Raw genomic sequence first — 22,254 nt, 5'->3', positions numbered from 1 at the left:
AAGTTCTACTTTCTATACCCATTTTTATGTTTTGAATCCCCTGTATTAAGGTAAATGGTCCGATTTAAAAAAAAAGTATATCGAATGAAAGATCTATATAAATACTACTTTTCATAAAAAAATTGTAATGATCCATACATTTTTCAAAAAGTTATAGCATAATAAAATTAAAAATGTAAAATACAAAATCGAAAATTTTCACACAAAAATAATATTTGGAAGCTATTTTCACCGTGAAGATAAAATAAAGTCCGAAATTTTTTTTTTCCATAATAAAATATATTTTATAAGCTTTAATTTATAGTATATATAAAAATGTCAGTATTTCCGGAACACTTTAAAAAGTAAATTGAAAAAGTTAATTTTTGTGAAAAAGTTGTCAGTGATTAAAATCACTATCAAAAATAAACGCTTCGATGCAAATCTTTAGATAGTGTTTAATTTTAAAAAAATTGGTGTTTTATTCCAAAAGCTACTTGATCTGCTGGTTCTTATTAATATCTAGATTAAGATAAAGTATGTCGAATGAAAAAGGGTTTATTAAAAAATATTATTTCTCATAAAAAAATTGAGTGGATCCATACACTTTTCAATAAGTTATAGCATTATAAAGTTAAATATANTTTTCAATAAGTTATAGCATTAAAATATAATATAAAAAGTAAAATCGAGAATTTTCACACGAAAATAGCATTCGGTAGCCATTTTCGCCGTGAAGACAAGTCCAGAGGTCAATTTTTTTTTTTTAAATTAAAGTATATTACATTAACATTAATTTAAGATATTTATAAAAGTGTCAGACCTTCCGGAACATTATCAAAAGTTAAATTGAAAAAGTTAATTTTTTGTGAAAAAGTTGTCATTTTAAATCCCCTCCTATGGGCAGATAAAGGGTCAGATTTACAAAAAAAATATATCAAATGATAGGTAATGACATCAAGCATCTATAAAAAAAAAATTTATATTTATATGTTCATTTTTGAAAAAGTTACGGCACATTTTAGTAAAAAAATTGAAAATATTTCGAAAATTAGCGATTTTTAAATTTGTAATTTTTTTGGAGGTTTCCCTCATTTTCGGGGAACGGGGGAATTTTTTTCAATTTTTAAGGGTAATGTCTTCGACTAGATACGATTTGTGATCTTTTGACGTATCATTGAAAGAAATCGGTTCGGTGAGAGCTGAGAAAAAGTGGTAACAGACACAAAAAAAAACACATCATAGTAAAACCAATACCTTCTCAACTTCGCATCGAAACTAAAAATGTATAGTGAAGTTCGGTTTAGTTGTAATGTATGCTCAAAAAATTAGTAAGAAAGAGAGCCTTAATAAGATACCAGAAGTTAATATATAGTAAGTAAAATATTTTTAAAATTACTTTCAACATAAAAGTTAACTAAACAATATTTTATGTAAATTACAATTATACTTTATAGATAAAACCCGTCCAGTCCAATAGTATATCAATAGAAGAAATGTTTTAAAATCTATAATGTGGATCAACCATTACATAATTTACTTATGCCTAAATGTCAACTTCTAAGAATGTAAATGAAGGTAAGAAAAATTATAATTAAAACATTTTTGACATAGTTGTCGTAATAGAGCGTAAGTTAAACAAGTTTTAATTTTATCAAACTATTAATTATTCTTAAGCATATTAAATATTATAGATCACCTTAAACGTATTCTTAATTATGGATTGTTTTTGGAGGAATCAAGACCTGAGTTAATTACGTTGCTAAAACGTTTACTTAATTCAAACTACGTGGTGTAGTTTGTACATATGAAGTCCTATTGACGAGTTTCTGAAAGAAGATTTCACTAAACTACTACTAGAGCAAGGGGAATGTTTAGGTAAAAGTAGCGATTTTACGTTATAATTGATTGATGACATTCTATTGAGCACTAACAAATATATGCCTTTTGGTGGTGGTAAATATGTCATAGCATTATAAAGTTAAAAATGTAAAAAATAAAATCGAGAATTTTCACACAATAATAGCATTTGGTAGCCATTTTCACCGTGAAGATAAAATGAAATCCGAATTTTTTTTTTTTCCATAATAATATATATTTTATAAGCTTTAATTTAAGGTATATATAAAAATGTCAGTATTTTCGGAACACTTTAAAAAGTTAATTTTTTGTGAAAGAGTTGTCATTTTGAATGCGCCAATGGGCAGGTAAAGAGTCAAATTCATAAAAAAAATATATCAAATGATAAGTAAGGACATTATGCAACTATTAAAAAAAAATTATATTGATTTGGTTATTTTTAAAAAAGTTATAGCAATTTTAAGTAAAAAAAATTGAAAAAATTTCGAAAATTAGCGATTTTTAAATTTGTAATTTTTTTGAAGGTTCCCCTCATTTACGGGGAACGAGGGAAATTTTTTCAATTTTTGAGGGTAATGTCTTCGACTAGATACGATTTGTGATCTTTTGACGTATCGTTGAAAGAAATCGGTTCGGTGAGAGCTGAGAAAAAGTGGTAACAGACAAAAAAAAACACATCTTAATAAAACCAATACCTTCTCAGCTTCGTATCGAAGCTAAAACTAAACATTGTCTTATTTACAGTAAATCTAATGTCTAAATCTATAAACCCAGTAAATAATTTTCGTAGAGCTGTTCAGCAGAAACATTTTGAAAACCATAAATATAGATATCATTTTTTAAGACTTACTATGCCGGTAATACTTATTATGCTTTAATTATTGTCAATAAAATCACAAAACAATCAATCATGAACATTTAACAGGTAAAAAATTAAAGATGTATTAAATATAATGTAAAATAGTCATTTAATAAAAAAAATTTCAGGTTAGATAAAACGATAGTTTCAAAATATCTAAGGCAATTTATTGTGATCATTTTCATTTAGTATTGAAGTCGTAAATTCTCAATGGTTGTAGAGTGTAATTAAATAATAAGAACGTTGAACAAACTCAGATTTGAAATATATAATTAATGATTGTATTACCAGAAATATGAAAACCCGTTCAAATAATGTATCAAATGGATTTCCTTGTGCAATCTATTGACAATAAATGAACAAGAGCAAAAAATTGAACCTTAGAATAATGATAATATAGTTCTTTTCATAAGAGATATTGAGTGACGTGATAGTTAGATATAATGTACCAAATAAAATGTATTATACGTTGAATGGACCAAGCCAAAAATTCTATTATCGAACTACTGTGAAGTGTTTAAATGCATAAAAAGATTGAAAGAAATCGTAATCATCGAAATTATTCCAAAAACTGACAAATATTATATATGCAAGTTAAACAAATTTTAGTATAATTATTATTCTCTAACATTTTTGTTCATATTTAAGTATATTACATAAGCTTTAATTTAAATTAAAAGTGTAATTATTTCCAGAACATTTTAAAAGTTTCGTAGAACAAGTTAATTTTTTGTGGAAAAGTTAACATTTTGAATCCTCCCAACTCGTGTGTAGGTAAAGAATCAGATTTTTACAAAAAATATACCAAATGATAGAAAAATACCTAACATATCTATAAAACATTTTTTGTTTCTATTCATTCATTTTTCAAATAGTTAAGGCAGTTTTAATTAAAGAGAGTTGAAAAAATGACAAAAATTTACAATTTTTAAAATTTTAAAAAAACTATTCAAAATAGTAAATTAATACCTTCTTAATTATGCATCCAAGCGAATAAAAATTAATATTGCTTTTAAAATAATACAACAATTCTTTCTAAATATTTAATACTATCTACAGATTTGCATAGAATAGTTTTTATGATAGATATTGTAATTACTATCAGATACTTGTTCCAACTAAGCCACGTCCCACTTACGTTCCCCGACCCGACTGTGCTAGGTTTTTTAAATTAAATTCAGCCACAATGCTCTGCTGCAAATACCACAAAAAATATAAATAAAAAAAATATATATATATAATAATATACACAAATAATATTGGTAATTTATTATTATTCATTATTTATTATTATTAATAATTAGGTCCGAAACTTCAAATCGGACGAAGTATGTCAAATAAGTTGTTTTTATAAGATTCGATTTGCAATTAACAAAAATCATAATATAATTACAATATTTTTTTTTACCACGGTGCCTCTTGAAAATACTTCAGATGCACGGTTTGGAAACCGCTCCTATACAGTATACAATGGTGAACAAGCTGACCACTGACGACCGCATAAGGTCACTATCATGTACTCATCAAAGACGGTGGGATAGCTCAACAAATAAGCTGGGAAAAGCGGTTGCAGCATACATTATCCAATAGGGTTCGTCAACGATATATTTTTGAATATCGATATCAAAAAAAAAAAATGTATTTAACATTTAAAGATTTTTACCAATTTTTTTATTTTCAAGTATCCCATTAAGTTACCATGGTTGTAAAAATCCATTATCTTTAACATTAATGTCAAAATAATGTAAATAATATGTAAATAAGATCTATGTAAATCCAGTTGTTGCTATTTACCTTCTAATTCTGAAATTTATAACTCTAAATCTCCTTACTCATACCTTACTTTTTTGTGTTTTGTTAAAAATAAAAATAATAACAATGTTATGACAAGCCTAATCTAAGATTAGAATTTTGTATTAATAAATGTTATTTTTCGTCTTTTATTATTTTTATATTTCATAATGTTTTGAATAAGAAAAATGTCAACAAAGTTATTATGAACTGTTATTAGCCTAATGTTAAATAATAAATATTTTATAACAAAGTGATCAAAAGTCAAACAGTTTTTTCTTTATAAAAATATTTTTTCGATTATTTTGATATCTCAAAAATGATTGCTATCGTAGGACAATTGAAAAAAGTCGGCGTTATTAATATCGTTGACAAACCATATTACCCAATATTATTGTGAGGTGATAACCCTAAAAGCGGTCAGCTAGATAATTTTAGATACTCCCGTTATACTTGTCATTTAATTTGATTGATGAAAATACTTTAAAAAAATTTTAAATTAATTTTTTTAACTTAATATTAATATTTAGTAAAGGTATTATATTCAATTAATAAAATAAATACGTATTTCATAGTAAACTAGAAAAACTCTTAAAACTTGTATAATTACTCTATGGAAAATGATAAAACGTCAATATTATCAAAAAGATACATATATTATATACTTATCTAAGTACAAGCAATGTTATTTCTGTTTTGTATTTTAAACTGGGATTATCAGATCCAAATTTTTAATTAAAATTTAATCTCTTTAATTAAAAAGATTTCAACGAATTTGAAGTCATATTTTTTAAGTTTCTTTGACTGTTAAATTCTATTTCTAAAATATTATGACGTATAAAATTAATTAATTTTAAAAAATAATAAGGTCCTCCTACTCAAAGTAAAAAAATCGTGTCTCCCTTTATTAATTTTTTGGTTAGAGCATTGTTATTATTTTGGTACTAGTTCTTATTCTTCTTCTTCCTCGCCTTTATCCCAACTACTTGGAGTCGGCCACCCTTATCCTAAACTTCCACTTGACACGATCTTCCACATCATCTACGCTCAGATGATATTACAATGCAAAATATAAAAAGTTAATATTTTAATTAGTGATGAGCAAAACAAGAACAAGACCAAGACTGTCAAAGTCTTGGTCATAGTCTTGTTCTTGATAGCTCAGTCTTGGTCTTGGTCTTGCTTTGCTAACTCAGTCTTGGTCTTGGTTTTGGTCTTGCAAATCTAGTCTTGTTCTTGTTCTTGGTCTTGCTTATTTAGTCTTGTTCTTGTTCTTGGTCTTGCCCATAAAATCTTGTTCTTGTTGTGAGTCTTGTCACAATACTCTTGCAAAATCTTGCATTCATTTATATTTGTAAAAATTTTCTACTTAAAAGGTTTAAATAACGAAGTTATATACTTCAGTTTGTAAATTCAAATTTAATTTATATGCCATAGGATTTTTAAGTTAGAACTTAATATTAGCATAAACAATATGGATGATTTTTTTATGAATAGTTTGGGGTATTAAAAAAAAATAAACAAATAAATTAAATTATAAAAAAATAAGACGTTATTAAAACAAAGTATTTTTTCACTTTAAACTGATGGCGTAATATTGTCCGAATGGTAACGCAGCGGATGTGCGGTCGGGGAGGACGCGATTTCGATTCTCCTAGTCGGATAATTTTTTTTGCATTTTAATTAATTTTTTTCATTGAATAATGAACATGAATATATTTATTTTATGAGTTTACCAGTCGCCGGTTTTATGTATCGATTTTTAAAACCGGTTTTAAATAATAATCGCTTTCTGTTCATAGACACAGTTTTTAAAAATTATTGGTTTTGATTAACAAAACCGAAAAAAACTGTTATAACCAGTTTTTATAAAACCAGTTTCAGTCTCCGCTTTAGAAGTAAACAAAAATTTTATCTAATTTTATCATAATGTTTGAAGAACGGAATATTTATTTTTAATCTTCTTTAATTATTTAAAATTAATTAATTACAATTGAATGACAATAAATTTTGAAACATGATTGTAAAATTTTAAGTTAATCGGTAACATCAGCTCATAGGTAATATTTAATTTGAACAATACGCGTAATGAATAAAAATCAAAGTAAAATTTAATATTGTCGAATCTGTCATTAATAATCTTAACGATTTTAACCAACAACAATTTTTTTTTTTTTTTCAAGAGTGCAATACTCTTGCAGTTTTATTCTTGTTGTTGCAAGATTCTTGCATTTTGAGTCTTGGTCTTGGTCTTGTTCTTGCAAGGCTAGTCTTGTTCTTGTTCTTGGTCTTGCTAAAAAAGTCTTGGTCTTGTTCTTGTCAATTGAGTACAGTCTTGATGTTGGTCTTGCTGATATTATTACAGTCTTGGTCTTGTTCTTGGTTTCGTAGAAATGCAAGACCGAGCCAAGACCGCAAGAACAAGAGTAATTCTGCTCATCACTACTCGCCTTTATCCCAACTACTTGGAGTCGGCCACCCTTATCCTAAACTTCCACTTGACACGATCTTCCACATCATCTACGCTCAGATGATATTACAATGCAAAATATAAAAAGTTAATATTTTAATAAAAAAAATGTTGTTTAAAAAATTCAAATAAATAGTCTATTAAGGACTGTAGTGAAAAAATTGCATTCAAATATATACATTAATTTAAGATATTGAAAATAGTACAGATAGTAAAAAACACATAACCAAAAACAGGTCTATTATAGTAATAATTATAATTACTAATTATCAAAACAAGATATAAAAATGTAATATTTAGAGAAGTTATGTTTGTACCGATTATAAATAAATATTTCAATACTACACAGTATACAAAACAAATATAGGTAGATAATTATTATTAATCATTTCACATCATAGTATTGAAATAATATAATTTGACAAGCAACAGATAAATTCCATATAAATGTAAAGCACTTACTTTGTTTCATCCAATTTTGGTGCATTAATCATTTTGACTTTATTAATATACCTATCTGTTAATATTTTAAAACAATGATACTTTTTTCAACAAAATAGAGTAAGAAGTACTAAGAGGTAATATTACAAAATAAGTACTAAGAGTTGGTGAATACGCTTATACTAGAATATTTCTACATTTTTTCGAACTAAATTAAATTAAAATCATTCTACAAATTAGTGGGGCTACTAAAAAACCAGTTCTCTTTAATCATATTCAATATATTTTGAAATATGAAACTTCCAGGTAGCATTGAATATACAGAGTGATTTTTTTATCATAACCCACTCAATTACTTGCAGAATAATAATAATTTAAACATTTTTTTTTTCATTATCTTTAGTTGCACATTATTCTTGAATTTTTAACTATGTAATACTTTTTAAGTTCATCCCTTATGCCTTGAAGGGGGGTCAACTTTGTTTTTTTAAATTGTAACACATATTTTTAATTTTATAAAATGTTTGAGTTTTTAATTTAATAGTAAATGGCATTTGAATTTTTAATATAACTTTATTAGCTTATTAAATATAAACATTTAAAGTTTCAAAATATTGAGTTAATATACATGTATAATACACATGGGATTGTAAAAACAGGTAGCTAATTGGATTTTTATGATATTGCTGTCTCAGTCACGGATTGTTTATTATCAATTATGATTATCAATAGATGTACTTTCTGTATTGTCAGTTAGTGTATTTATAAACTCATAACAATGTACCTCACTACAATTGATAATAACAATGCTGTGTACCTGCTAATATCGATGTTATAAAAAACCAATTAGCTACCTATATTTGTAATCCCTTGTGTATTATACCTGTATATTAATTAAAAAATTTGAAACTTTAAATGATTATATCTAATAAACGAATTAAGTTATATTAAAAATTCAAATGCCATTTACTATTAAATTAAAAACTCAAACATTTTATTAAATTAAAAATATGTNTAAAAATTCAAATGCCATTTACTATTAAATTAAAAACTCAAACATTTTATAAAATTAAAAATATGTGTTACCATTTAAAAAAACAAAGTTGACCCCCCTTCAAGGCATAAGGGATGAACTTAAAAAGTATTACATAGTTAAAAATTCAAGAATAATGTGCAACTAAAGATAATGAAAAAAAAAATGTTTAAATTATTATTATTCTGCAAGTAATTGAGTGGGTTATGATAAAAAAATCACCCTGTATAGAGTGATCCGCTAATTAGGCCTCACTTAATATTTTCAAAAATTCTAGTGTTATAAATTAGATTTATTTAATCATTATGATTCTTTGATGAGTTGTCCCAAAATAAAAATTAAATTTCTACTACCATCCATTATACTTAAAACTTGTGCTTACTAGTTTATGCCATATTAAATTTTAGTTAATCAGAAAGAACCTCATCTAGTTAATTTTTTTTATGGTATTATACTTAAATTTTGTAGTAGCTAGATATATTTACTGTCCTCATGTATTTTTACATGTTAAAAAATTGTAACACCAAAAGAAACTGAAGACAAGTATAACTGACTTAACAACTGTACATCACAAATTTACTTGGATAAAAAGAACAATTTAAGCTCGTTCGAAAATTCAAAGTTATATCATTACCTTAAGAGGCAAAATGTTCAAAAAGTAAAATTTAAACTCAATTTAAATTGGATTCATGAAAATTTTATAAAAATCTGTGAACTCATTAATATTGCAAATTCTTACAAGACATTTTAATATAAAAAAGTTATAGAAATATAAAATCAAAAATATAATAACGGTAGCACAGTGGAGTTGTGGCGCAGTATGGACAAGTATAGATGATATCTAACAGTGATTAAAATCATTTTCATAAGATACGCTTCGACGCAAATCTATAGATAGTGTTTAATTTTAAGAAATTAGTCAATTATACCAAAAGCAAAAGGAATTCCTATTTCCTCATTATTCATGTATAGTAGTTCTTGATTAATAAGTATAAGATATCAATAAATATTTATTATAATAATTAATTATAGTATGAAATTAGAATTTAATAATTTAGCATTGTAATTATTTAGGAGAAATTATAAAGTAGCCATGACTTTTATAGTAACCATGTATAAAAATTGAAGGGCTTGTTACAAAATATTTTAGAAAATAATTTGTTGTTCATTACAAATTAAAGGTTTCACAAGGATTTTTCATCAGATTCAAAAATATATTTTTATTATTCAATTTTTTGTGCTAATTTCAAATCTGCAATAAGATTTTTTTTATCACCATTAACTTTTGATATTACCAATTAGTCAAAAATTATAGGATATAACTATAAGGAAATCAGTTCTGAATATTTTAATTGTACCATCTATTAAAACGCCAAGAGTTACATAGAAATGATAAATATTTCTTTTGAAATGATTTATTACAATAAAAAAATAATTAAAAACAAAAAAAATTGTTATTAAATTATTACAGATTTTGTTTTTTAATAAGTTAAAAATAATCAGTACAAAATATTATTTTAACCTATTTTTTGGTTTTTTAAAGTTAATTTTTTGAAAGTTTATAATAAAAAAAAATGTTGAATTTGTTGCTATAACTTATAGTTCAACTTCAAGTTTAAAATTTGCATTATTAAATAATTTAATAATTTTTTTTGAAGTATTGAATTATTCAACACTTTATGAAAAAAATTGTATTATTAAGATTAATATGCAGTCAGGAAATTATAAAAATTATTATTGACTGTAAATTTATCAGAAAAGCTCCATATTAATAGTATTAATAATAAGATTACTTAAATAGAAATCATAGTAATCATTTCTAAGTAACTTTTGGTGTTTAAAAAGATTCTACAATTAAAATATTCAGAACTTGATTAATTTTAATGATTTACTTTAACTAAAAAAACAATCAAAATGTTGATAAAAAGATCTATTGAGCGTATTATAAAAATAAATTAAAGTATTCTAGTACTAAACATTTTATATATGTATATAATTTTAAGTAGTTTTGAAGAACACTCCTTACAAATTATTTATTTATTATCGTTTAAATAATTTTAGAATAAGTTCCATCATTGTAATTTTAATTTTAAATGTAATAGGTTTTGATTATTATTAAATAAATCGATCACATCTTAGGGAAAAGGTGAGCTGGTAAATAATTTGAAAAATTCTAAAATGACATATTTAATTTTAACCCTGATTCCTACACAAGCATGATACCTTTCCAACTAAGCTTAGTAGACCACTATTAGATTCGATGCAAAGCTGAGAAATTATGAATTTTACTATATGTTCTTTTTTTTGTTTTTTTATTATTTTTTTTTTTGTGTCTGTGTACGCTCAATCTCAGCTCTCGCTGGACCGATTTTGATAAACAATACGTCTAAAGATCACAAATCGTTAAAAGTTAATTTTGTGTGAAAAAGTTGTCATTTTGAATCCGCCCCCATGGGCAGGTAAAGAGTAAAATTCATAAAAAAAATATATCAAATGATAGGTGAGGACACTATACATCTATTAAAAAAAAATTATAATGATTTGTTTAATTTTGAAAAAGTTATGGCAGTTTTAAAAAAAATTGAAAAAATTTTCGATTTATAAATTTGTAATTTTTTTGGAGATTTCCCCAATTTACGGGGAACGAGGGAAATTTTTTCAATTTTTGAGGGTAATGTCTTCGACTAGATACGATTTGTGATCTTTTGACGTATCGTTGAAAGAAATCGTTTGGTAATAAAAAAAATAAAAATTTTTCCATATAAGTCTCTATAATAAGTTATGTTGAGAATATTTCAATAGTTAATTATACTCTCCCTATCTGATGTTATACACTAGTCAATGAAGGGGCTTTTCTATGATGATAGACATACGTCTCATGTATAATAAATATACTTATGTATATTTATAACAAACACAAACTTATAACAAACAAACAACATACATGTGAAACTAATATAAGAGTTTTAAAAATAACTGTTAGTAAACAAAGTAGTGTAACTAAATAATCAAAAAGAATTTTATAAAATATTATAGTGACTTCTAAAGTATAAATATTTTATATATTTATTATTAGTATTTTCATTTTATTATCACAATAATAATTATATATACTATAATATACATATATAATAATATATGTATATAATTTATCTACTGTCATGAACTCCAAAAAAGTAAACTCCATTACAACATGCAATCGGTTCAACCATTAAATTTAACAAAATTATACAATGATATATTATAAAAATAAAGAGTTAACTTTGGTTAAAAATTATTAAAATTTGGTAGATACCCAAAAACTTTCAACGCGTTCTCAAAGATAAAAGTTCAAGGTGTAATTTTTTAGCTTCGATGCGAAGCTGAGAAGGTATTAATTTTACTATGATGTGTTTTTTTTTGTGTCTGTGAACGCTCAATCTCAACTCTCGCTGGACGGATTTTTATGAACAATATGTCAAAAGATTACAAACCGTATCTAGTATAAGACATTACCTTCAAAAATTGAAAAAAATTCCCTCGTTGCCCGTAAACGGGGGAAATCCCCCAAAAAATTACATATTGCTAATTTTCGACATTTCTTCAATTTTTTTTACTTAAAATTGCCATAACTTTTTTAAAAATTACCAAATCAATATAAATTTTTTTTTATAGATACCTTAGGTATTTACCTATCTTTTGATATATTTTTGTGAACAGCTGACCCTTTACCAGCCCACAAAAAAGGGTTTTAAAATGGTAACTTTTTTACAAAAAATTAACTTTTGAAAATATTTCGGAAAGACTGACACTTTTATATATAGCTCAAATTAAAGCTTATATAATATACTTTTTAATTTAAAAAAAAAATTTGACCTCGGAACTTGTCTTCATAAAATATTCGATTTAATGATGTCAATTTTAAACATGAAAATTGAACTAAAAGTTATGGTAATAAATTAATTTTATTTAATTATAAACTTTTCCTTATTTTTAACATATTAATAATCAAAATCAGTATTAATTTAAAACAATTTTTTTTTTGTTCTTAATTAATTTTTTACATGTAAATACTTATTTTTTTAATAATATTATTAATATTAAAACTTAGAAATGATAGAAAAAGTCTAACTACACATTTGCAAACATTGCAAAAAGATTTAAAAAAGTATGTTTTTGTTTCTGATGAAATTTTCTTATAGTCCATTGTATAAAACTTATAACTTTGTTATAAATAACAATCATTTTTTATTGAAAAATATTGCATCAAGGACTTTAAATTTTTATACGCGTTAAAAGTAAACAAATATACAACTACTTTATTATTTTTATAATATCTCCCTAAAAATTATAATATAAAATTATTGAATATCAATTTCATTCTAAATTTAATTACTATAATTATTAATTATTCATATATTATAATGATAAATCAAATTACTAATCGGGATAAAATTAAGGGAATAAGAGTTATTGTTGCTTTTGAAATAATCTATTAATTTCTTAAAATTAAACACTATCTACAGATTTGCATCGAAGCGTATCTTATGATAGTGATTTTAATCACTGTCAGATTAAATATATACTTGTCCCAACTATGCCACTTCCATACTGTGCCGCGACTCCACTGAGCTACTGTTTTTTTCCATAAATATTTTATATGTACATTTAGATTTATCTTCGTGGTAAAAACTAATATTAAAGATACAAAAAAAGTATGTGTTTAAAATGAAAATAATTCAAACAAATTTATTCAATTGTTGTGTAAAAACATATTTTAAAGTGTTTTTAAAAAAATAATGTAAATTACATTTGCCTATTAAAAAGAGTGCGGTTAAGGGATTATGTCCCCATTTTTTTTTTTTTAAATATTTACTTTGGCCTTAAATTTCTATAACCTTCATAAAAAACTATTTATTTTTATTTTTTAATTTTGTACTTTTTCTGAAAACATGAAAGAGAGATTGGGGACAACAACTCCTAATAAAAAAAATCTAATTTGAATCTTTCTTTTATTATTTAAAAATCAAGCTTTTTTGACATACTAACTAAATGATTATTGTTTAAAGTAATGTTTTTCAGATGTATTATTACCAAATTATAAATTGACTAGAAAAGATTTGTTTATTACTTCAAAATTAAGTACATAAAAATTATATATTTTTTTACAATTAGAAAATTTCTGTATTAAATGAAAAAATAAAATTAACAATAATATTAGATTCCTTCTAAAATAATAATGACATTTATTCATATTTAAATGTTCATATTAAACTATTTCTACTTTAATGATATATTTTTTCATATTATAATAGTGTTATTATGTGTTCTAATAGAACCTAAAAATCATAGTGATGAAAAAACAGTGATTAATGGGTAGTTAATATTAGTAGGTAGAAATGAATGTTTTGGTGTACAGTGTTCCATGATGTCCTTCATTGATCTATCCAAGAACCATATTTAACTCCCTAACATGTATATGATAGTCACCACCCTCTATAGCATGTTAATTTTGGGATATAACAGGATGCAAAACTGATTATTTTAATAATTAACATGTTGTATTAGTAACATAAATAGTCTGAATAAATAAAATCATAAATATTATTTATCATTTTATGACTTACAAATTCGACTGAAATAGATTAATAATATTTAAAGATATTTTTATTTTCAAAGTTAAAATTGTGTAAAATAATTAACACAGTATTCATAACATATAAATAATAAAAAAATTAATAATTATATATTTTACCATACATTTACATATTGCAGTTTCGTATAATATTGATTTGATAATAAAATGTTAATATTCTTTTAACAATTAGCATTAATAATTTCGGTCTAGAATACTTTTTCTGGTTGCCAAGCAAATTTTTCAATATGTTTTATGTTATTTATGCTCTCCATGTCTTCTTTAGTAAGTTCTTTGTCTAATTCAATATTTAGTTTAATTCTTTCTGGAGTTACTGACTTGGGGATTATAGCTAAAAATAGAATTGTATACAGTAATAATTAAAAAATTATAAACTCAATGAATTGTTTTATTTACCATAATTCCTTTGAAGTGCCCATTTTAATAAAACTTGTGCAGTACTTATTGAATGTTTTTGAGCTATACTAGTTATGATATCATTATTCAATAATGAATTTTTTCCAGCTGATCCACCCATTGAACAATATGCTTGCAAAATAATTTTAGCATCACGACAAACTTTATGGAACTCAGAAGATTGCTGATAGTATGGATGAAATTCAACCTAAATATTTTTAGCAGTAATAATTACCATTGAATATTTCATTAAATCAATTAGATATTTTTATTTAATAATAACTACTAAGATCAAAAACAAATTTAAATAACAACATGATTTTAATTACTTAAGATAAATAAAAATAAATTTTCTAAATAAAAAGTTTGCTCAAACTAATTAAGAAAAGAATTTTGTAGGAAATTAAAGGATTTTAACCTCACCAGACAACAATATACAAGGACATCAATATCTGGTAAAATATCCATTTTCTCAGAAACTATTGAGTTTTAAATGTTTGTAAAAAAAAAAATATATATGTTTAAAAACTACAAAAAAAGTTAAACAATTTTTTTTTGTTCCTTCAAGAATAAAAATCCTTATTTACCAAAACATTAGTAACTACCCATATTATCAGGCCAGCCCCTTCAACATGGCAATTAGTATAAAGTGTTTTTATTTTTTAACATAAAGTAAAATAATAACTCAGTAGTTTAGCTTAATAAATAAATAAAATACTTGATTAACAGCAGGTACAACATTAGATGGATCAGCTAAGATTTCTTTTATATGTTTTGTAGTATAGTTAGATACACCAATATTCTTAAGTGGCCCATTTCCATTATTATGTATTTTCATTAAAGCTTTCCAAGTAGAATTTCTCATTTTAAAATTTTCTGGGCTATTTGAACTGACCTTAAAAGTTCCTGGCCAATGTATTAAAAATAAATCTAAATAATCAGTTCCAAGATTGTTTAAAGATCTGTTAACAGCATTAATAACTGTTTTTTCATCGCCATGATCTTTAGGATCTATTAGAACACATAATAACACTTTTAAAATATGAAAAAATATATCATTAAAGTAGAAATAGTTAAATAGAAACATTTAAATAAGAACAAATGTCATTATTATTTTATAATGAATCTAATATTATTGTTCAATTTTATTTTTTCATTTATTATAAAATTTTTGTAATTGTAACAAAATCTATAATTTTTATGTACCTAATTTTGAAGTAATAAACAAATCTTTTCTAGTCAATTTATACTTTGGTAATAACACATTAAGAGCATCTTTAATGTAACTTTCATTGTTATATACAGCAGCAGTATCTGAAAATAATAAAGAAAAATGTTACTCTTAACAAAAATATTAAATGTAAAAATAGTTAATTATTTAGTTAGTATGACAAAAAAGCAAGATATAGTATAGTTGCAGCCACCGATTAGCAACTATCACTCTAAGATGGACTCTACAATGAGTCCGAAAAGTCAGAACTTAACTACAAATACAGATAAATCCTTAAGCACTTCAAGCAACAAGACAATCCATGAAAGCTTTAACACATTCACAAAAAAGCATGATGTTTAAATATTAATTATTGTGTTACATTCACATTTACAAAATTTTTATCTAACATTTTCATCAATTCTAGGACTTTTTTATGAGTTTTAAATGAAAATTAATCAATAACAGAACCAAGAATTACTAAAAACATTTTTTTTAAATATAATAAATTAATTAATCAACAAATATTAAAGGAATTGAAAAAACTATTTAAAAAAATTAAAAATACACACATATATATATATATATATATATCTTCAGTATGTTAAAACATGATTTCAGTTTCATTTAGTAGAATGAAAATTCTTTTAAAAGGTGTACCTCAGATGATATTACCAACATAATTTGTTTTTCAACAGCAGTTATTTGAAAATAGAAAAGCCATTTTTATTATTGTAGATAGATTCTTCTAAACCCAAGGTACAGATATTAACACGACTCAAAAAAAATTATTGTTTCAATTTTTTACGGCCTAATAGTCTTAAAAAATTTATATTGTCAGAATATATTTTGTGTATTTGGTGAAGTGATTTTTTATTAGATATTTAAAATCAAACCTCTTAAGCACTCTTATAATTCATTTCTGGTTCTAGTTTGTAATTAAATTAGAATAACCCCAAAACTAAATTAACTTATATTATATTATAATTTTATAAGTAGAGTAAGTATTAATTTTTTCCTCCGAAAATTTTTAATCTCATGTTAAATATTTTATAAAGCAAGAATTTCTAAAACAAATTAAAAATTTGATTTTATGACAAATATTTTCTATAAAAAAAATTAAACTAAAATATGTTTATTCTTAATAAGTTTTTAATTTTTGAACACCAAAATATTAATAACACTCAATAATAACTTTATTGTGTACTTCAAAATTTTTAATACTTTAATATTTCATTATTAAAATGCATGTTTATTGAATATAAGACAAAATTACTCAACCCAACACAACCTACATAGTTTTATATACAGGACAATCTGTTTATTATAATCTACTCAATTACTTGAACTATAAATTAAATAATTAAATTTTCCCTAAAATAATAATTTAAAAAAAAATGTTATTAATTTTGTTGAGTATTATTTAATTCTTGATTTATAAAATTTTAAATATTTTTTATACCCATCCATTTGTCCCTTATAAGTGTATTAACTTTATTTTCTTAAATGGTAAACATGTATGTTTACTAGATCAAATGTTAGAAAATTATCCAACTAACATAATGTCTGGTCGATAACATTTGAACCAGTATTTCGATAATTATCAACAATTTTAACAATTGACCTAGCTAACATTGATTTCATAACGCGTAAAAGAGAATTACCACTCTTTATAGCATGTTAAGTTCGGGGAAATATAAAAATGTAAAAATAATCAATTTTTATTAATAATTTTAAATGTTGACTGGAGAAGTGGTACAGGTCATGTTATTTTTATCATTATGGATTTCTCTGGACACTGCTCCTCTCACTCAAGTCTAAAAATATTCATAACTTCTGAACTACTGATTCAAATGTTATTATCAACCAGTCATTTTCTTAGTTGGTTATTTTTTATTATATAAACTAGTCAAATATAAATGATCATATTTTACAATAGGTAATTACCCTTATAAGGAATAAAAATAGATGGATANTTATTTTTTATTATATAAACTAGTCAAATATAAATGATCATATTTTACAATAGGTAATTACCCTTATAAGGAATAAAAATAGATGGATATAAAAAATATTTAAATATTTAAAATTCTAAAAATAATTATTTTTTAAGAAAAAATTAAGTAGTTAATGATAAATCAATCATCGTATATTTCTCGATTAAAAAATTATTAAGAACTTTTTTTCTATTCATTCTTTATAAACAGGGTTAAAAACTTAATTTTTTTAAATGACAACATTTAATTATCTTATACAATATAAAATTATCTAATTAAGAAAATAACTGGTCAATAGTAAATTTTAGGATTAGTACTAGAAAAGTTATTAACATTTTTATACCTAGGAGGGTTGAAGATTGCAGCCAAGAAGTGTCTAATGATAAAAATAGTCATACATTTTACCTCCAGTCTATATTCAAAATATTCTAGAAATTAATTTTATTCTGCAAGTAATTGAGATGATTATGATAGACGAGTCACTGTATATATAAACTAAATGTACTTTTACTTTGCTGTGCAAGTATTGAGGTTCAATTTTACTAAGGAAGCTATAACATCAATAAACATATAAACATAATTAGTATTGATAAATTTCAAAAAATTATATTACCTATTAAACGATAACCAGCAGCTAATGCAGTATCCAGAGCTTTGTAGATTGTCGTTTTGTCACTTATCAAGTATGTGCCAACTATAGAACAATAAAAAAGTACAACATTTAATAAGATTAATTTCAATTTCCTAAATAGTTAGCTACAATTCTACAACTATTTTGCAAACAAAGAAGATTCTACATAACAATATTTTTATAATGATATTGATAATAATTTGCATTATAATTTTAAGCATCAAACAAAAAAAATCATATTTAAAAATTAAAGTAACTATATTAATTTCTTTAAAATTATTGAAATATGATCACTGGAAAGCGGAATGTATGTATGTATAAATTTTATTTGAGCCATTTAAAAAGACACATTTTTATGCGAATTTGTTGAAAATTCTGTAGTGTAGAAAATTTTATTGTTTTAAGGGGGAATACACCACTCAATCTCCCAATTAACTTCAGTTAAATCATTTATTTAAGTTTTTAAGTTAAATAATACAAATTTGTACTGAATGATAAAGTTAAGTGATTATCATTTAAGTTAACTTAAATGATAAGTTATTCCTTTGGAATAACTTAAAATTCTCTAAAACATTAATTTTATTTTCTAAATAATTTCTTTAGTTATAATAAAATTAATTTGCTAGTATAAAAATGAGTATATTAGTCTAATTTTTTTAAGGTAACAGTTATTTATATTATCTGATATGAGAATTTTACAGTTAGACAAAAATAATATTTAATAAATTAATGAAGAGACTTACAACCAACTGCTGGTATCTTGTTGTTGAAACCTTTAGTATTTAGTGGCCAATAAGTATTTTCAAAAGACGACATCATTAACTTTTAATTATAATAATATGTTTTTGGAGAACAAAATTAACAATCAATTAAAATTTGCAGATTTTTTTGCAAAAAACTGTAAGTTAATGTAATATAAACTTTATTCATAACAAGACTGTTGGAACAAATTGATATCGCTTAAAGCATAATGATAAAACTATTTTCTTGACCTTGGGTCTTTTTTTTGGTAATTTTTTTTGTCAATGCTATAGAGTCTGTAGCGTTGAAAAAATTATTACGGTAATCATGATATGACTAAATAGGGTTGGGTAAAAATATTTTAATTTGAATATATCGACACAAAAATATTTCATTGTAATGAATCAACTAAAAATATAAAAATTAAAAATATCATTAATATCGATATATAATAAAACATAATTTAAAAGTATGGGTAAAAACACCTAAATTCTTTTTTTTTATCAAATATTGATAACAAGTCAAAATCGTTGACATAATAATTAAATTAAAAAACTACTTTTCAATATAAAATTATAGAACAAAATAAATTAAGTTATCACTTAATATATTTACTGTATCTTTAAATATAGCTTTAACAAAATATAAATATTTCCATATACTTTTCATTTGTAATTAAATTTATATAAATGTGCCTGGTCCATCTTTTCTGACACTTTTGAAAGACATGCTGGGACCTCCCTGTAACGTCGTTCGTAAAGTTTCTAAAGCTTCGCCCTTTAACTCAAATCGGTGTTCTTTTAGCTCCGTTTTTGCCGTATGATACAGGCAGAAGTCACAAGGAGTCAGATCTGATGAGGAAGGTAGGTGGGGATCACATAGTTCCATGATCATTTAGGAAAATGCATATAGCATGCACGACGTTTGATTTGAATTGTCATGTTACAATTGTCTTTTGTCATATTTTGCAGCGTTATTTGAATGTGTCGTCGAATTAACTATCGTAGGACATCAAATAATATATTTATATCTAATCTAAAATATGTAGTAATGGAAAGACTATTGGTAACTACATTATATTATTTGGACACCGATATAGTAACTTAATGGTATATCTGGATTTCAAACAAAAACCGGTTTTTATTCAAGACGAGTTAAAACAGTGTAATAGTGGTCAGACAGTTGTTAGTGCACATGTATTAACGTAGGATGTGAAATCATGCTATTGCAGTGCGTTATTCTTTTTGCATATGTATTTTTTAATCAATCGTGAATGGCGAGTCATGTACTACTTGGATAGTTCAAATTTTATGGGGTGAACTCTAAAATATCTTATCAAATTTTAGGTATGTGTTTATCCTTGATAATTTTCAAAATAACACTTAGCGTTATGTCAAATTCTAAGTTTAACATTATATTTGCATTTGCGAGGTTTTTTAAGATGCTCATTATCTCAATTTTTTTTAACTTACATAAAGGTTAATAAATATGTTTAATTCTTACATAAGAAACCATAGGCATCTATTACGGGATATAAGTATAATAATAAACGATAATTTGTTTTGTATTTAATTTTTACTAAAACGTATTTGTCAAAAACAATTGATTTAATTACAAACATTTATTTTAAATACTGTAGATTATCAGTCCCTCTAACCGTAAAAAACAGTATTAAGTAAATCATTAATAATTTACATAAATACGTCATAGACATATCCATTCATTTCGTAGATATATATTGGTTGTAAAAAATATCTATTTTAATTAAAAAGTTTTAATAAAAAAAAACGTAGTTTAAAATTTTTAATTTTGAGAAAATCATATATAAAGTTTTATATTTGCTTGCAATACAATGGTATATGCAATTATTTTTTTTATTAACTTAACAAATGTGTGTAATTGATTTTTTCTGGATTATATAACATTTTTTGCTAAAAAATAATTTTCTTTTAAAACATAACTCGTTTTACTCTAAAAGCCCTGAAAGTGGAAAGGTACCTTCTCTTTGTAGGAAATTTTTAATTTTTAAAACTGAAAAGTTACACAAAAAACTCAAATGCGCAAGTTTCATAACATTTTTAAAATAAAATTTCGAAATAAAATAACATGTGTTTACTATTTTTAACCCATCCCCTGTGTTAAAAAAATTGTTTTCAAAAAAATACATCTAAAAATGTATTTCACAAAAATCAGCTATTTATATTTTAATCTTTCCGCAAAAAAAAAATTGCTAACATTACATTGTTCTAATTTGAGTAATGCATCAGTTTGATAATGATATAATAATGATCAGTTCTCTTAATTAGCTGCCACACAATGATCTAGTGTATTTTTCTTTATCGATTTGCTGAGCAATAATAGAAAATTAATCATACTTTGAAATTTTCATACTTATAGGAGATATAGAGCAGTATTTCATAATTTTTTAATTTCTAGTTTTTGGCGATAAAACATTAAGAATTCAACAATAAAAAAAAATCAATCCTAACATTTATGTGTAGTATAGTAATAATGGTACATTCGTCGAAAATAAGGCTTAGTTAAAAAATAAAATTTGATTATTTTTCCAGGTTCATACAACCCTTTATTTTATTCACATTACAAAATTCAAATCTGAGTGCAATATTTTTTCGGTTTATGTTATCACGCAGCTGTTGGGATGGCAACGATATATCGAACTTATCGATATACTGTTTCGATATATCGATTTTTTTTAATATCGATTAAAGATTATCGATATTTATATTTAAATTTGTATTTTTTGTTAGTTTGTCTAGCCAATGAAAAATTTTAAATGTTTATAAATACATTAAACTTTAAGTTATATGCATGCAATAGAAAATAAATGCTATTTTTAGCCCAGGTTACTCTAGATGTTATGTGTCACTTTTACTTTAAGGGAAGAATCCCATAAGATAGTTCCCTTAAGTCGATTACTACTGAAATTCATAAATTCGCCATTAAGGTTAAGTCAGACATTGACCTTAAAGAACAGCTTGAAGTACGCGTTCGTCAATCAAGTGTTTTTTGAAAAACAGTTTCGCGAACATCAAGAGGCTATTGTAAGCGCGTTATTAGAACTCTATCGTGTCACACAGTTCGATAGTATCGTTTCGCCGGTGACCGTTGAAATAGAAAACATGTTTTATGATATCAGTGCTGCTGCATTACTAGTTCGAACACCCCGCAACCCATTTACTCATTTTAAAAT

At 24.2% G+C, this 22,254-nt stretch overlaps 3 protein-coding genes and 1 long non-coding RNA gene across 10 annotated transcripts in view; 2 read left to right on the top strand and 2 right to left on the bottom strand.

Annotated features, from left to right (window-relative positions):
- Positions 1 to 7,583, bottom strand: part of LOC126895441 (peroxidase-like) — a 76,643-nt gene extending 69,060 nt beyond the window's left edge. The window contains exon 1 of one of the 4 annotated variants that reach the window (XR_007701654.1): positions 7,422 to 7,582. Coding sequence is in view for 3 of the 4 variants with exons in the window: in XM_050667295.1 (XP_050523252.1) it covers positions 7,422 to 7,453 (32 nt within the window). In the remaining variant the exon portion in view is untranslated. Of the gene's footprint in view, positions 1 to 7,421 lie in introns of all 4 variants that reach the window. The other 3 variants (XM_050667295.1, XM_050667294.1, XM_050667292.1) reach the window with 3 other exon arrangements.
- On the top strand, positions 1,123 to 2,007 carry LOC126895447 (uncharacterized). The gene is made up of 3 exons (XR_007701656.1): positions 1,123 to 1,353; positions 1,437 to 1,557; positions 1,674 to 2,007. It is a non-coding gene; the product is annotated as an uncharacterized LOC126895447 (long non-coding RNA).
- A 6,549-nt stretch (positions 7,584 to 14,132) lies between the features above and the next one.
- On the bottom strand, positions 14,133 to 19,478 carry LOC126896641 (glyoxal reductase-like). The gene is made up of 6 exons (XM_050669588.1): positions 19,046 to 19,478; positions 18,285 to 18,365; positions 15,671 to 15,778; positions 15,183 to 15,475; positions 14,465 to 14,672; positions 14,133 to 14,399 (listed from the first exon to the last, which is right to left on the bottom strand). Exons 1-6 carry the CDS (start codon positions 19,119 to 19,121, stop codon positions 14,257 to 14,259), a joined length of 909 nt encoding a protein of 302 aa, XP_050525545.1. The 5' UTR covers positions 19,122 to 19,478; the 3' UTR covers positions 14,133 to 14,256.
- Positions 19,479 to 20,204: 726 nt separating this feature from the next.
- The window catches only part of LOC126896640 (uncharacterized), a 21,420-nt gene continuing 19,370 nt past the window's right edge, over positions 20,205 to 22,254 (top strand). For 3 of the 4 annotated variants that reach the window (XM_050669582.1, XM_050669584.1, XM_050669583.1), the window contains exon 1: positions 20,205 to 20,389. The gene's annotated coding sequence lies outside the window, so the exon portion shown is untranslated. The remainder of the gene's footprint in view (positions 20,390 to 22,254) is intronic. The other variant, XM_050669586.1, reaches the window with a different exon arrangement.

Source organism: Daktulosphaira vitifoliae, unplaced genomic scaffold (assembly GCF_025091365.1).
Source record: "Daktulosphaira vitifoliae isolate Bord-2020 unplaced genomic scaffold, ASM2509136v1 Scaffold_1, whole genome shotgun sequence".
NCBI lineage: Eukaryota > Metazoa > Arthropoda > Insecta > Hemiptera > Phylloxeridae > Daktulosphaira > Daktulosphaira vitifoliae.
This window is presented reverse-complemented; position numbering and strand designations above follow the sequence as displayed.